Source organism: Pleurodeles waltl, chromosome 7 (assembly GCF_031143425.1).
Source record: "Pleurodeles waltl isolate 20211129_DDA chromosome 7, aPleWal1.hap1.20221129, whole genome shotgun sequence".
NCBI classification, from domain to species: Eukaryota; Metazoa; Chordata; class Amphibia; order Caudata; family Salamandridae; genus Pleurodeles; species Pleurodeles waltl.
The window spans coordinates 591,690,208-591,707,403 of record NC_090446.1 but is presented as its reverse complement, the minus strand read 5'-3'; the positions used below and the strand labels follow the sequence as shown (position 1 = coordinate 591,707,403).

Below are 17,196 nucleotides of genomic sequence, written 5' to 3'. Positions count from 1 at the left end.
TCACCCTTTATGGTCTTTTCTAACTTGAATTTTGAAAAATGCCAGTGACCCCAAGAAAACAGCTGTGTACATGCACTCCACCTCATGCAGCACCCTCGCATAGGGAAGAGCACTCCACATGCACTCTAGAAAGATGCAGAGGATGCAGTTCTTCTGTAGTGCCTCCATCCTGGTCTCAATTCAAAGGGTGGCAGGGGTAACTTTGCCCACTCATTTTCCTACAGCTTCCCCTTCAGATGTTTTGCTGGTGGATGATATCACCATCCACAATGTGCTTCAAAACTGAATGTCTGTGGAAGCACTGCAAGCAGCAGTTTCCATTATCATGGAGTCTTTGCATCTGAGAGGATCACCAATACCTCTCCTGCTTCTTGTACTGGGGCGTATTGAGACTGCAAAGGAGAAATTTCTCTCCCAAACCATGGTGAAGGGTGCCACTCCACACTTGAAAATGAAAAAAAAAGTCTGATCAAAGCCGGATTTGGTGATATTTACTTGGGTTAAAAGAAGGCATGCTGTGGCCCCAGAAATAACTGTGTTGACTGACAGAAAAAGTAAAAAGCTGACGCCATTGCAAGGAAGATATGTGGAATGGCAGTGACTACATTGGAAACTCCCAGCACTACAGCTCTCCTTCAGAGATATGAGTGGGAGATCTGGAAAGGTGTTGGTTCTTTCTTAGACGGTTTGGCACATCATCAGCACAAGGCTTTGGGAAGTTAGTCTGGAAAGTCTCCTCGATTTCTTACCAAGTCGTCAGTGTTGTGTTTAACTCTGCCGAGTTGGCGGCGATCTGTTAATGCCACAATAAATCGAACGTTGGTCATCATAGTTGCGTCTGATTACCCTGAAGCCTGACACGCATCTCTAGATGTTGAATATTCCTTTCTCAGCTGTCTTTGCTTGGTCACTATACAGAGGAGGAGATGATGAAAATGAAGAACAAGGCAGAGACTGTGAAGGTGGGTGGGATTAAAGAAAAGTTATTCTCGCCTCAATCAAGACCAGAGATCACTGCTACCACTGTCAGATGGTTTAGTCCCCTTGCTTGGCCATATCAAAAACATCTTCAACAAGGCCAGATGTATCCCTACCAAAGGAAGTCTTCCAAGGTCAAATAACCAGAAATACATCCTCAGTTCGCTGTTTTAGTGGTGGAGCGGTATCCTATGCTGAAAAGTGGGAGAGAGGGGCAGACAAGTGGATGCTCCATATTGTAAAACATGGATATTGTAGAAAACCTGGCTCTGTATATACTATATCAAAATGAGCTATAGTATGCACAGAGTCCAGGGGATCCTCAGAAGTTTAACAGGCTAAAGTAGATAATACTAGTGCTCTCTTTTGTGGTATTGAGGTCAAGCAGTTAGGCTTATCCGAAGATAGTGTAAAGCATTTGTTGTACACACACAGGCAACAAAGGGAGCACACACTCAATGGCTAATTCCAGGCCAATTTTATTATATAGTAAAAAAGCTCAAATATATCTTGTTACTTTATTTCTAGAACCACAAGATTCATTTTGCAGGTAAGTATATTTGCAAGTAAGTAGCAAGCATATGTATCAACACCACTTTGTTTCTATTTGACAAGTTAAACAATTTTCAAGAAAATAGCAAATATCCTTTTTAAATTTGACTGTGCAATTTTCAAAGACAGTTCTGGGAGAAAGAAAAGTTAATAGTTGTGAGGTAAGTACAAGACTTAAAGTTCCAGTCACTGGGGGTTAGGATGTCCACAGGTTGGGGTTCAAATTAACACCAAAGACCCAGCAACACAGGGCTGGCTGGGTGCAGAGGTCAAAGTTACTGCAAGATTTAAAATGGGCTCCTATGGGGACTGAGTGCACTCGGAATTGGATCTGCCAGCAGGTAACTACCCACATCTCTGTAGGGCAGACCTGGGGTGTTTAGGAGAGCACTGGGGGCCACAGGTCAGCACCAAGCACACACCCTCAGCGGCACAGGGATGGCTGGGTGCAAACTTAACTTTGGGCTATCAGTGATTTTGAATCAGGGGACCCCAGGGGTCACCATTAGGCCACAGGCTTGGTTCCAGGAACCCTACCTCGTGTACAAGGAGGAGGGCTGCATTTTCAACGATGTTGGACCGGTTGTCGGATTCCCCAAGGCCAGGGGGCTGCATGTGCAGAGGTACCTTTAGGCGTCTAGAATCTTGTCCATTTCTCTTGCGGTCAGGGGGGTCCTCCAGATTTAGGCTGCAGGTGTCAGTGTGTTGGTCAGGAGGGGGTCTACCCAGGGTGGACACTAGGTCAGAATCACCCAGGGACCTGCTGTAGACTGTTGAGCCACCTAGACACGGGCTGTGGGATTCGGGTGCAGAGTGGACAGGGCTCACGGGTTTCCAGGGCAGTACTGGGGTCCTTTGCTGGAGTTTCTCTGTGGACAGGGTAGTTGTCCTCAGGAGATCTTGGCCTGCTGTTGTGTAGGCAGTCCTTTTGGGCCTTTTAAGAAGTTGCTGGTTTTGCAAGATGCGTCACCTTTTTGTAGCAGGGGCTTTAGAAGCTGGAGATAGACCAGTAAGGCTGGGACCAAATCAGTTGGTGTCTACAGTCTTCTCTTTTCTCTGCTGGTGGTCAGCTTAGGCGTCCTTCTTTCTTCTTGTTCTCTTCTTGAGGTTCTCAGGACTCTGGTGAGCTGGGTTCAGAAAGACCATGAAATCCTGGATTTAGGGGCATTACAGGGGGTCAGAGGGCAGTAACCAATGGCATCTGTCCCTGTGGGTGACTACACCCTTCTAGTGTCCACTCCACCTGGGGAGGGGACACAGACCTAAGCCTATTGGTCTTTGTCCTCCAAATCAAGATGGTGGAATCTGCAGGGGGAGTGGGTCACTTCAGCTCTGGACACCTTAGGGGTGGTCCCAGCTGAAGTGGTCACCCCTCCTTGTTTTTCCTAAGTTTCCCACTGAACTTGCTGCCAAAAGTTGGGCTTTGTCTGGGGGGCGGGCATCTCCACTAGCAGGAGTGCCCTGTGGCACTGTAACAGGACACCTGAGGCTCACCACCAAGTGGTACAGTTTCTGCAGAAGGGGGAGGGGGGGTGGAGGTGTGAAGCACCTTCACCCAGAGCAGTCTTTGTTTCTGGGCCCAGAGAGCACATAGACCCTCACCCCATGGGGTCAGAAGCGTGTATGCCCATGGCAGACTGGCACAGACCAGTCAGCCCTACACTAGAGAGTTGGGTAAAACACAGGGGGCACCTCTGTGTGCTTTTTACAATAAATCCAACATTGGCATCAGTGTGGGTTTATTGTGCGGACAAGTTTGATACCAAACTTCCCGGCCTTTAGTGAAGCCATCATGAAGCTGTGGAGTTCGTAATGACAAACTCCCAGCCCTTGTACTCAATAAGGCCACACTGCACTTAAAATGGTCTAAGAATGGACTTAGACACTGTCGGGGTTATATTGCTCATACAGCTATGCCCTCAACTGTGGTATAGTGTATCCTGCCTTAGTATTGTAAGGTCTGCTAGAGGGATGACTTACCTGTGCCACAGGCAGTGTTTTGTGGCCATGGCACCCTGAGAGGGATGCCATGTCAACTTTGCCTTTTTCTCCCCACCATCACACACAGTCTGCAATGACAGTGTGCATGTGTTTTTATGAGTGGTCCCTTAGGGTGGCACAACACATGCTTCAGCCCTTAGGTACCCTCCCTGGCCACAGCACCCTTGGTACCACTGGTACTTTTACAAGGGACTTATCTGTGTGCCAGAGGTTTGCCAATTGTGGAAACAGTGGTACAGTTTAAAGGAAAGAACACTGGTGTTGGGGCCTGGTTAGCAGGATCCCAGCACACACTGTCCAGTCAGCATCAATATCAGGCAAAAGGTAGGGGGTAACTGCAACAAGGGCCAGCTTCCTACATATATCCACAATGTTTTAAGGCAAAACCATCGCCTCCTTCTCCAGTACCAACATTGAAGCACCAGGCTAGCATTTTGAGGAAAGAAACACCTTTGCTCTTGAAGAAACATGCAATTGAACCAGTTTCAGTCATTAAAATACAAGTAATTAATTCCAGCTTTCCCTAATGCACAGGAGACGCCTGAAATCAGTTTAGGTTAGTTCTAGATCTGTGCTTTGCCTGTAAGTGGATCAAGAAATAGAAATTTGGGATACTCGCTGTCTACCAGATGTTTCCACATATAAAATAGGGATATTGATGTGTGCAGTTGATCTGCAAGATGATTTCACACCCCTAGAGCAAAACACCATAGGAAGTTTGTAATGTTTGTTGTAGGCGAGTCATTTGCAATATACAGTTTTTATTAGACCTGAAGTCTGATCCACACTTTTCCATATGGATGGCAGTGGTAACAGCCAATCTTTGTTTTTTTTTTTTTTTTTTTTTTTTTTTTTTTTTAGGAATATTTATTTATCCCTACAGATGATTAATCAAGGCTCTAAGCCCATTGACAGTGAAGTAAGTCTCCCTAAGGGCAGCATCGTTGCTCACCAGTCTAGGCCTAGAGAAGAATGAGAAAAATTGTTTCATCGTCTGCTCCGATTCTGTCTTGTTTATGGCAACAATTGAACCACAAAAAAGGAGGGGAGAATGTCATTAAGTTCGGGATGGTACATTGTGTTGAGTAATACCAAACAAATAGTTTGACAAAATAGTCTCGTCTCCATGGCTTCCTCTATTTCCATTGTCCCAAGTGAAGGATCAGTAGTCAGAAAAATTGAAGAGACAAATTCATGAACTTCACAAGCTTCAGCAGTGAAAGTCTCTTATGCCATGCAAGAGAGAGAGAGACTTGCATCCGGATGTGCTTTTTTGTTTGTTTTTTAGCTGGGGTACTCTTCACAAACGATTGCCACAGATGAAGAGCTTATCTAGGGCAATTGTCAGTCCAGGGCTGTTTGTCAGACAAAGGATTCCCATTGTATCAACTGTCTGCAGCTAGCACACGATCAAGACCCCGGTCTCTAGAGGCTCAAGATTTGGTTATGGGTCTTGGCAAGAGGGCTGATTTTGAAAATAATGCATATAGCAGATGGTCTAAAAAAAATTTGATTGGTGATAGAGTGGTTTCTATAAAGAAAACCACAAGTAGTTAATTAATGATGTGTTGCTCCATGTCTTCGATGTTTTGCAGTTTTGCAGAGCAAAAAAAGGCTAATCTTTGTATACATAATTCCAGAACCAGGGACACTGGGCTTCTGATAAACTGATAAAGGACATTACTTTACTGTACCTTTCTGTCAACACCACTGATACCAGCTGTGATTCTGAAACTTCTGAAGTCTCAAGCAACAGTGATGCTGACAGTGCCAGACTAGCCAAGACAGTGTTTGTACTCAAACATATTGTAATTTCCATCCAGTCACACATCCAACCACACAAAAGGTTGCAAAAAAGATCAGATTTATTCACCAGACTACAGGGGCATGATCTTCCTCGAACATGACAATACTAAATTTGGCAACATGACTGTTGAGATCATACATTAAGGACTTTTTAGAAGGCCTAAAGTAATTGTTGTCGCCTAACAGAACTCCATCCCCACCACTGGGAACTCAATCTGGTCTTAAACTAATTCATAAAGCTTTGTTTTAATGCTTTTCTTGAAATATAGAAATATAGCATTCTTGATGATAAAAATAAATCTCTTGTATACTTAGCTATCTTAGCATTTTCCATGTATTGCCTGTACAAATAACACTTCCTTTTTTTTTATTTTTTTTAAATAAGCATTGGCAAAGCCAGTTGGTCTGTCATCTAAACCAGCACCCTTTTATCCTTATCATTGCTTGTTCGAGTCTGTTCGCATAGACTGGTTTTTCACTGCCAGAACTGATAGCACTGTTGGTGTGAACTCTTCATTTTTTCATTGGTGTTTGTTACACATTCCATCTCTATTACAGTGCTAATTCCATTTCTAGTTGTCTACTCAAAAGTTGTAACTGTGATAAATTGGGTACATGCCATTGTAGAGATCCTGAATGGTGGGTTAAACAATAGGGGATATTTCCCATTTAAGTGGTTTTCTCCCGCCCTCTATTCAGCCCATCATATGCTATTTCCTAAGTTATAGCAGTGAACAAAGAGAGAGCAGCCTGTTCAGTTGTCCACAAGAAAGAGTAAGCCCTGTTTGATATATATTGGTAACAGCCTGAATAAATCCACACAAACATAGTTCTTTAAGTAGGAGACAAATCCTTACAAAATGTGCAAAACAGCTAATACTATGTCTGCACAAGTGAGTTGTTTCAATTACAAGCTTGGAATGTCCGTCTGCAGCCTGTTGGTGATGGGATGGGGGAGACGGGACTCTCTTCTGCAGAACTAACCAAATTTAACCATTGTTTCTAATAATGTGGGGAATCCCAAAATAACTTCAATGTCAAGATATGTTTGCATGTTAATTGTCTGCAGGGTGTAAAACATACTGTTGCTTGATTGTTTTCTGCAGAAAGTGGCTCCACAAAGTCGGTGTTTGGTAAAGAGTCCAATACTGCATTTGCATTGGATTTATTCAATTCCAGTTTGAAGAGCTCCTCATCTGCACCTAAATTGTTTAACAGCCTTCTGTTGGGCCCCACTGCCTCCGGCACTAAATCAGAAGGCTCTAGTTTGCGTGACCTTCTCCACAGTGGACCAGGGAAACTGCCTCAAGGATCTTCAGAATCTGGAATCCCTTTTCCGCCTGTATTCTCTTCGGCCCCTGGGGTGAGTTGACTCAGTGATACGTTATGTCTTTCATGGTTCAGACAATTAGTTTTTTTTTTTTTTTAACAAAGTTTGAAGTTGGATGGTGGTATGCTTGATGGATTCGGCCTGGTACATTTGAACATACGTTTATTAGTAGTTCTAACAATCCTCAGTAAGAGATGTCTGTAGCTGCAACCCAGGGCATGTCTGTGTACCGAATGCCTCCAGTGATGACCTATGACTGCTTGACATACCAGATGAGGATGGAAAAGTTTAACTAGACAGGTGTAGCACAGTAGCAAAACACAGAGCAGGATACAATGAAAATGTTGAATTTGGTTTTCTAGGATCTGTTACTATGTGTAGGATGTCACAATGATTGTTATTTTTGTGTGATTGAGCTCCTTGAGACTGGGACAGAGCTGGTAGATGTACTGGCCTTGCTTAAGTTACTTAAGAAGTGAATATAGTTTTATTGTCTGAAGCCGTCATTTCGGTGTGCCTCCTCTACACCTCTGACTTAACAAATGCAACTAGTCAGCATGGTTATGAAAGCACAAGTAGCTGTGGATAGAGAAATATCAGCTAGTAATGTTGTGGATATAGTGATGTGTTCTTTTGTACAGTCAAGATTCCACAGGCTTACTTTATTGCTGCCACCCATCTCTAAAGTACCAAACTTGTTTTGTAGTGAAAAAATTCCAGATGACTCCAAACAAATTGCAAGCAGCTGCTGAACATTGATATCTTCCTCTATAAAAGTACATATTTTGATAATATCCTATGGAGGCCAGGTTAGGCATCTTTATTTTCAACAAGGATTATTTAAAGAGTTTGAGAGGGCTCTTCAATTCCCTGTGGTGCCCAGATCGCCACTATTCAAAAATACTCAACCTGCTTTGCCAGTAGAGTGGGTGTTAAACTCCCTTGATGTCGAAAACCCCTTAAAGTTATACTTGAACAAGATGAAGAATTTCAGAAAGTAAATGCGATTAGCATTTTATAGCCTTTGGTCCTTGCATCGGGGGCAAAAATTGGTAAAGCAAAGCATATCCCATTGGATTATCTCTTGTATTATCAAGGCTTATGTTTAGTTGGAAAGACACCTACACATCAGTTTTAATAGCTTGTGCCACCAGAGGAAAGGGGGTTTATGGCAACTTTTTGTCAACATTTCAATAAAAGATATCTGTAGTTCAACACCCTGGGGCACACCATCCTCCTTTGTCAAGCGGTACTGCTTCGATGTACACGGTCCACAGTTAACAGTGTGAGAGAGGAGTTGCTTCCGACCCTGTTTACTTACAGAGTGCCTGTTTCCCACCTACACTTGGTATGAATATTGCTTTGTTAATCTATATTCAGGCATGTGAATCTATGTATCATCCAATTGTGGAGTTTAAAGTTCCTTAACTTAAACTACAGGTTTTTTGCCTGTGTTGCTGCAGAGCACCTGCTGTTCACTCACATAACATCTGATATTGGGATGGAATGTTGCAGATTGTTTTCTTGAAAGAGAAGGTTTAAGTTTGAAGGGGACCTGTGATGCCTCCTTCAAAACCCAGAGCATTCTATATCAAAGTTTCCACTGTATATTTTTGTTTTTTCACCATTGGATTTGGACATCTTTGATTGCTTTGGTACATTTGCACTGCATAAGCCAAAAACGTTGATAGTGAAACTCCAGGACGGCATTTTAAACATATCAAGAGCACATTGGACCATTGAATGCTTCGAAGCAGAATTGGACTGAGAATCTTGAAGTAAGGTCATATGAGAGTGACTTATGTGGAGGAAGGCAAGTTACCATGGTTGGACCCACTTCAGGATTGTAACCTCGAACTCTCTGGGGACCATGACCAGGCTGCCTATTGGCACGAAAGTCTTTGGATGCAAAAAGGCTATCCAGCACCAGTTAGGTAGGTTGTGGGTGAACTATAGAATGCTGGTCCACAGCTCTTCCAAGCCACCATCTGGACAAAGTGACGAAGATGTTGAAAAGGCTTATTCGAACTGTGAAAGTTGCTACCAGTCCGTCATTCCAGAGACCCACTGGCATGGAATCATTAATGTGAACAGCAACAATTCTGACTTTGGACCCCATTCTTCAAGCCCCTCAGTAAGACCCACACCCAGTTCAAAAAGCATGCGTAGGATTTCACAGATCTCACACCGATGATGCTCCCTCCGGGGTTCAACTTTGAATGAGCTTCAGCGCTGTGGCAAGGAATAACCCCAACAGTGCCAGGGTTTAATCCCTGAATGACCTCCAAAGAGAGCTTAACAGTCTGTACCACTCACTGTTCTTGATGGCACTCCGAGCTGAAAAACATCTTGCATGCCAGTGATTTCTTGAGCTCCAGAGTCCAATTGAAGGCAGGGAGTAAATGAATCAACAAAATTTTTTAATAAAGTTCTTTCTGTCTTTGAAGTACCTTGTCGTCTTTTCTTTTCCTTAGCTCTGGGTAACTCCAGGCTTTTTCTGAGTCCCGTCCGCAGTCCCTTCAGAAGAATAAGCATAAAGGACAAAGTATCCAGGTAAAAATAAGAAGAAACAAAGTTATTCTTTTTCTATTCTACTGTTATTTTACAATAGTGGCACCTGATGATGGAGACCATTGCTGCTTCATTGATGCCCCAAATACAAAGAATCGTTTTTTCAAAGGATGAAGGAAGCCACATTGGAGCCAATGAGTACATCAAACTGTCATTTGTAACATCAGATAACACACTTCAACCATTCCTGGGTTCCATTCAATGACATAGCATCTCTTTCGTAGACATCATGAATTGTCGTGTCTGAAGTTTTGACTATCCCTATTCCCTGACATAGCCAACTGATATCTGTTGTTTATTTTTAATCAAGACAAATGAAAAATGTAGGATGGCATGACTTTTCATGTTTGGGGTGGTTTTGTGTTGCTTTTCTGGCAAAAATGTGACAACAATGAAAAGCAGTGCATAGGAAATACAGCAAAAGGAGCACATCCATTTTACAAAGTCCTCACAGGACTAATAATAGAAATAAAGAACTATAAAATGGCAAATGGAAACTTACCTGAATTTTATGGTTGCAGTTGCAACCAACAGTTATAGCAAACATGAGGAAATCTGATTCAGTTCATTTAAAAGTTGGGTGAGAACCACTTAAGGTACTTGCTCATACTTCAGTGAAGTGATGTGCATATACAAAGGTGCTCTTTTAATGTTGGGTTCAGCTTTGCCAATTGCAAGCAATACTCCACAGATGTCTGGACTGCCTGAAAGAACTGTTTCATTGGATTCAGCTGGTGGGATCGACTTTTCCACAGCAGCGTGTTTAAAAGCAATGAGACAAATTATTACTTTTTCTTTCACCAACCATAGACAAACATTTTCTTTAATGCAGGATGCTATCCAAAAGAGTTGATTGCAATCAAAGACCTTTGCATCTCAAAGCTGTGATCCTTCCATCCCACTGACAATATACAACCAACATTTGTAGGTCCTTTTCAAGGCCTTGTTCATCACCCATTATAGGGAATCCCTGTGAGTAACGTAGTTAACCACCCAGGTTCATAGACAACTCCTGTACTACCTTGGAAGCCAGTGGTTATAAAATGCTTGAATAAACCCTAGGAACTGTGCTCCAAAGCCCTGATGAGCTGTAACTGACCAGAGGTATGGTCAGGAGGCCCTACCAGAGGCATTCTCTGAAGCCAGACGATCATGCCAAGTACCTTGCCGGTGGCTGGTGCCATATTAAAACTGTGATTGCCATATTAATGCAAGTAGTAGCGATTCATCTGGCCGTTAGTCGTTTGCCTGCCAAAACATCCAATGGATGTTCAAAGAACACGTGGTTTCTGCATCACTGACTGTGCTAAAGTGGCATGTACACAAAAAGCCAAACAGTAAATAAATAAACGAGGCCACTAGGGTTGCCCCCTTCCTGGTTTTCTATCAGCACCGCTAGTATTTTTATGTTCCGCCCAGTCCAAAAATAAACAAGACCACCTAAAGCCTGTATTTTTAGGCCTTATGATCTGTACATGCGTCAATCATGTTTATATTTATTCTAGAGCTGCATTAATGATATGACTAATAATTGAAGTAAAAAAAAGAGAAGTCTCTTAAAAAGATGGCAATAATAGGACTAGCACAAGCCGTGGGCACTTAACCGCAGTTTCAAAGCAGCTGGCAGCAGTGAAGCAGCGTTAGTGCAGTGAGACTGTCTGCTCGTTTTGGGTGAAAGAGGAGACACCAGCATGGTTTTGCACTCTTTGGATTTGCCAATCATCTTAGTTTCAGTCAAATCATGTGAAATTGCAGTTATAAGAGGATCACTGCTAGAAGACCTAGGCTTGAGGTACGATGTGTAGATGTTGGAATAACTTTTATGATGTTCAACTGTTGGTAAAGTGTAACAGGTATGCTTCAGATTAACTTTCCAGTTGCAGAAGTTAAAAAAAAAAAAAAAATCTCTATATAAAAGTAGATAAAGTGCCTAAGTCAAGTGAGCAGCCAGTCAAATGGAAGTGAGTTCAAACATGCTGCTGCCTGATCCTAGTAGAAATCGATCAGTCTTATAAAGTTTTGGTCATAACGGAGTGATTCGTCTTGTTAATATGTAGCTATTACTATGAAGTATTGCTTTTGCGCCTGAGTGAAGTGTAAATATGCGACTGGAAGATAGCAAGTCCAGTACATTCTAGAAGGCCTAGGTGCCTATCAGCCAATGTAATGTGCTTTCAGAGTCATGAAACACATCACATGGTGCAGCTGATGGTCTCTGAGTCAAGACTTGTATCGAGTATAGTAAGGCAGCTGTAGGTACCTTGGCAACGTCATTACTTCCGGTAGACCATTTTAGGAAGCAAGGCACAGGATAGGATGCAAACTGCTTTAAGCACTCATGCAAAGTGTCGCTGCTAGTGAAGAAGGGAGGACTTGAAACTCTTGGTCAGTGTACCAACTCACTGAGCAATGAATGTAACCAAGATGACTAACATCCCCACAAACACACGTGTGTACAAGAGCAAACCATGCCAGTTTGGTTGCAAGCTAGCAGTTCAACAAGTGCTGGCTCTAACAGTGAAACGCAAAATGACTAGACTTCTGGGTGAGGTCGCAATTTCGCAAGAGAGGGCTTTTAGCTTGAATCACTATTTGACTGTTGAGATTTGTTTTTAAACATATATAGCGCAAACTCGATCCGAAGATATTGGAGCGCTTGACCTGACCACTAGTTGTATTACACAAGGACAAGTCGGACAAAGGGAGATTAAGTGATAAACCCAGAATCACAGGGTGTTGTTCCGACTTTGATACTTGAACCCGGTTTCCCAGCTCCAGGGTTGACATCTCTAGCCGTTAGACCGCATCCTCTCCTGAGCTTTGTGCTCCATTTAGCAGCGAACATTGAAAGCTTGTTCTTATTTCCTTAATTGAGTGGCCTCTGTGAATTATAAACACCCATAAAGAGGAAAACTTTGCAGCAGTGAATTCAGGCAGGCATGCAGGTGCTGAGACCAGCCAGCTGCGGCCACCACAAATGGACTGGCTTGTAGAGAAGATGAGATCCTGTGGGCAAAGCCTGCACATATTACCTTCAGCAGCATCAGCTTGATATCTGTCTACTCATCACTGATTTACACAGGACAGTATGTCTGATCTTTTAAACTCTGTTACAGTTCTGCTGTTTTGCTTTTTAATGTTAACTTGATCCTGGCATGTTTTTTGTTTTCTTCTTTTTTTTTTTTTTTTTTAATACCATCAGGTGCTTGCAGAGTTATGTTATTTTGTCTACAGCTACATGTATCCACAGTAAACTTAGCCCATTACAAAAATATTTAACTTAACATGTCTTCAGAACATAGTTGGTAAATAGAACTTAATACCTGCTATAAATAGTTTGCCTCCAAGCAATGAAAATATGAGTAACTTTTAATCGTTAACGCTAGTAAATCTGAATCTGCTGGGAAAAAAAATCATCTACCAGTAGAGCTTGCATTTGAAACCTGTGCCAAATGAATAGTTTTTGGAGTTCAGTTAACAAAGCAAACATGTAAAAAAAAAAAAAGAAAAAAGGACGTATTTCTTTAAATGTTCATCAAAGTCATGGCAATTAATATATAAGAGAACAAACCCAAATTTAACATGCAGTGAAATTCTGATGAGTGCAGTCACTTAATACCTCCTGGAGGAATTTTTCTGAAGCAGAGTGTAGCCTGTCTCTTCTCTGCAACTTGGCTTACTTGAGGGCTAAAACCATTGGGCAGCTGGGGGGTAGGGGTGGGGGGGGGGGGGGGTCATAGTTGCAAAGTCCTCTGTCTTCTGGTGGAGACGCACCTCCACATCAGTCTGTTGTAGTCAGTTAGCTTGCACTGACTGTCCTTTCTTCCTCCCTTCCATCAAGAGGAAGCTAGGGTTAGGTTCTCACAGACAGCACTACCACCATGTGATACTGCAACAAACTGGGTGGAGTGAGGTCCTGGGTCCTCTGCTGGGAGGCTTCCCATATCTGGATTTGGCTGAGCCGCCAGGCATCTCCCTGCTAACCAACCGCCTGGTGGCAGTTTTAAACACCAGGGCAGACAAACTCAGCCGGAGTTGCCCAGGAGATCAAAAATGGCATTTACAGCCCGAAGTGCCACAAGGTGTAATCCATCAGTAGGTTTGATCTTTTGTGCATTGCAGAGAACGTGCGCTGGAGGGCCCAACACTGTTGTGTCTTGGGGGAAGCCTTCCAGTTAGAGTAAAGTTTTGGACTCTTGTACTCCTTCATACTTCTTCCTCTCCTGTCCTGTTCTGAGGATGATGAGGAATGACCAGACCTAAGTCATTCTAGTGGCTTTGAATTAGGTGAGGAGAGTGTTGTATCCAGAAATCATGGACATACGGATCTATCCCCTGACCAGGATGCCACTTAGGAAGGGTCTGTTATCACATTAGCAGGGAAGGGTTCTTCAGCTGGGCCTGCACATTCTACACCTCTGAGTGGAGATTGAGCAGTGACTGCTGACTGTATTTGACCTTCTTCCCGAGGAAGTTTGTCTAAAAGCAATAACATCAGCGTATTGGGTAAGTGAGTTACAAGCGTCCTCTGTCAAGCAGCCATGTACCATCCATTTTCTGGACATCGTGGTGCTTCGGACTAGGGAGGGATTCCTGCCCACGTTTGTGACTTCCTTACCTATAGGACAGAAAATCACTCTTCTGGCATTCTTTTCACCACATGATCGCTTGAGAAAATCCATCATTTGGATCTCAGGACAGGCTCCATAGGATATTGTGGCATGGATTTGGCAAGTTTTGTGGCACCAAAAGTGGAAAGTGTGCAACATTCAATTCAGTTTTTTCTGGCTTTTTTGTGGCACTCGACCGATTTCTGGTTGTCCTGTCCCACAGAAAAACTGAGGATCCAGCTTTCCCACTGAACACTTTGAACCCTATATAAAAGTGTGCTTAAAAGCAGCTTCAGAGTTAATGTGTACAGGGGAGGCCACCTCTATTGACCCATTGGACAGTTGTCATTGCCATTTTGCCTCCACCCACATCCACACACAGCATGTGTCAATGGGTCAGCCTACTTAAGCCGCTGGTTACCATCACTTTGGGTGAGTGCATTTTGCTCTTTCATTGGGTGGGCATTCACACGCCATGTAATTCCCTTTACTGCCAGCATTGACTGATGTGACAGTAGGACACATTTGAAGTGAGCGCAGTGCACATTCCAGCTTTATTAGTTCCTTATTCCTTCCAATGCTGTTGTAAATTACTTTTTCAGTGGGCTGCTGCTTTTTCACTGTATACTATGTTCTGTTCCTGGACTCTGTATCATCAGTGGTTTATTAATAAACTTTGCCCAAGAAGAAAACCAAACTTTATCATCTTAAATTTGCAGGACATTTATAATCGTTTTATTTAAACTTAGGAGGGGTGTAATTTGGATTCTGATACAACTACCTGTGGATTCCTCACCTAATGAATTCTCCCCAATGCGCAGCATTCAACTGAAACTTCTTTCCAGCCCTGCACGTCGGCGAGGATGTCACAATTGCCCGACTCCACGCAGCTCCGTCTGACGTCATTTTGGCAATAAGAGGTCCTGGCCGGCGTGCTGACATCAGTTCCCTTTTTTCCGTGCCTTCGATAACGGTTATTTCTTCAGCTCTTGTGTCGCTTGCTGTTGAAAGGGATACTTTGTGTTTTCAGAATGTCTGCTCTGAAGAAGTCAGGGTTCAAGCCTTGCAGAGAATGCGGAGGTCGTATGTCAGTCACTGACCCGCATAATGACTGTCTATGGTGTCTAAGCTCGGACCACGACGTTCAGGAGTGTGGTTTGTGCCAGAAAATGAACCCCAAGGCTCTTAAGGAGCGTGAAGCCAAGTTGTTTTTAGCGAAGGCTAAAAAGGAGAAGAGGAGTCACCATAGATCTTCGTCGGGGAAGTTGGCGAAGAGTCATAGGAATCGGCGCCATCACGATTCCCAGCATCGTTCCAGAGGGAGCCGTTCGAGGTCTCCATCTGCTCGGCGCCATAAGTCATGGGAGGTCAGCCTGACGGTGACTCCTCAGCCTTCGACTCCGCAGACTTCTCCGGCGCCGTTGGTCTTTGAGGTGGTGGAGCCTCGGAGTCTTCGGTCTTCTCGGGCGCATCCGGATGTCCAGGGTCTGGGATCGGATCCAGCGGCATTCCTTAATGCCATGTTTCAGAGCATGGCGCCGGGTGGTGGTGCGCCGGCTGGCCCCACTGGTCCCTTGGCATTTAATTTAGGCACGCCGGCTCCTTATAGACCAACGCCGTTCATGCCATTCTGTCCGGTAGGGGACGCTAGTCCGGTACCGGTTGTGCAGCCGTCGGCGCCGGTAGAAAGACCTTCGACGCCGGTGTCTATCCAGATGGAGGCGCCCCGAAGTCAGATGGCATCGATGGGTGGAGATCAGCTGTCCACGGCGCCGATGGACCCATCTCCCGCGTCGGATGGGTCTGGAGATCGAATGGTGACAGCTTCTCGACACCTCTCTTCGACGTCGGTCAACTCTTTGTCGACGCCGGGGCTGGAGGCAAAGTTGCGTTCCCGAAGGAAGGCCCTGAGATTGTTGGAGGAACGAGAGTACCAGAGACAGCTCCTTGAGGAAGGGGAGATTGTGGTTCCCCTGGGTGACTTTCAGGGGTTAGACACTGCCGGTGGGTTAGATACTTCCCCGGAATGGGATTTAGCCTCACCAGGGGAGTTTACAGAGGAGGCCGCCTCGTTTCATTCTGTCATAAGAAAGGCTGCTGATTTCTTAGAACTCCCGCTTCCTGTTGCCCAGGTCAAGACAAATATTCTGACGGAGGTGCTACATTCTGCCACTGCTGTTGCAGATCCATTGCTGCCTTTTAATGAAGCTCTCATGGATCCCATCGTCGAGGTTTGGAAAAAGCCTGTTTCTTCATCAGCGGTGAACAGGTCGGTGGCCAGAAGGTATAGATCAGCTCCAGGGGACCCTGAGTTCCTTTCGAAACACCAGTCTCCGGAGAGTCTGGTGGTACAGGCGTCTTGTTCATCGCGGTCTGCTCCTGGCTCCTTCCCTGGTGTGCCATCTGACAGGGAGTCCAAAAGGATGGAGCAGTCTGCAAAGAAGGTTTTCTCGTCCTGCAGCATGGCGCTTAAGTCAGCAAATGCCACATGTATCCTGGGTAGATACATTCATGCTGTTATGGATGCAGCTAAAGGGGCGTTGCCTGATATGCCCCAGACTTGCAAGGACTCCTTACGGATGCCCAGGCTGTGGCGACGCAGGTCATACAATCAGGACTGGACACCACAGACTCGGATGCTAGAGCCATGGGAACATCCATCGCTACCAGACGTCATGCTTGGTTACGTACGTCTGGGTTCTCTTTGGATGTCCAAGCCACTCTGTTAGACTTGTCCTTTGATGGCAATAAGTTATTTGGCACTAAGGCTTACTCTGCGTTGGAGCACTTCAAAGAGTGTAGGTCAACGGCGAAGTCCTTGGGCCTGCAAGCTGTTTCAACCCCTTTTAGATCGTTTAGACATCTTAGGGTGTTTGGACAAGGGGCGTCCTTTCATGGAAAATCGCAGCAGACAGGCCAGTCTCCCTTACAGATCTTTTAGTGGGCGGGGTAGAGTCCACACTACAGGGGGCACCCAACAGCAGCATACTGCCTCTTCCTCTCTCTCTCGGGGGGGCTGCAGCAGGGGAAGCAGCCCTAGTCCTCTAACCATTGCGTCCTATGTATCTCCTGTAGGGGGAAGGTTGTCTCTTTTTCTTCCCATGTGGGAGTCGATCACATCAGACTCCTGGGTCATCAGTATGGTGAGGAAAGGCTATGCCCTTCCCTTTCGGGAGATTCCTCCTCCCTTCCCTCCCCGTCTTTCCTTTTGTTCAGAAGACCATCTCCTGTTGTTAGAAAAGGAGGTTCTATCCCTATTGTCAAAAGGTTTAGTGGATTTGGTTCCAGAGCAGGAGAGGGGTCAGGGATGTTATTCAAGGTATTTTCTGATCCCCAAAAAGGATGGAC

The 17,196-nt window shown here is 44.5% G+C and overlaps 1 protein-coding gene across 2 annotated transcripts in view; it reads left to right on the top strand.

Moving 5' to 3' along the window:
• The window catches only part of KDM3B (lysine demethylase 3B), an 892,876-nt gene that overhangs the window by 483,643 nt on the left and 392,037 nt on the right, over nucleotides 1-17,196 (top strand). For both annotated transcript variants that reach the window (XM_069244431.1, XM_069244432.1), the window contains exon 15: nucleotides 6,444-6,700. In XM_069244431.1, coding sequence (XP_069100532.1) covers nucleotides 6,444-6,700 — 257 coding nt within the window. The remainder of the gene's footprint in view (nucleotides 1-6,443; nucleotides 6,701-17,196) is intronic.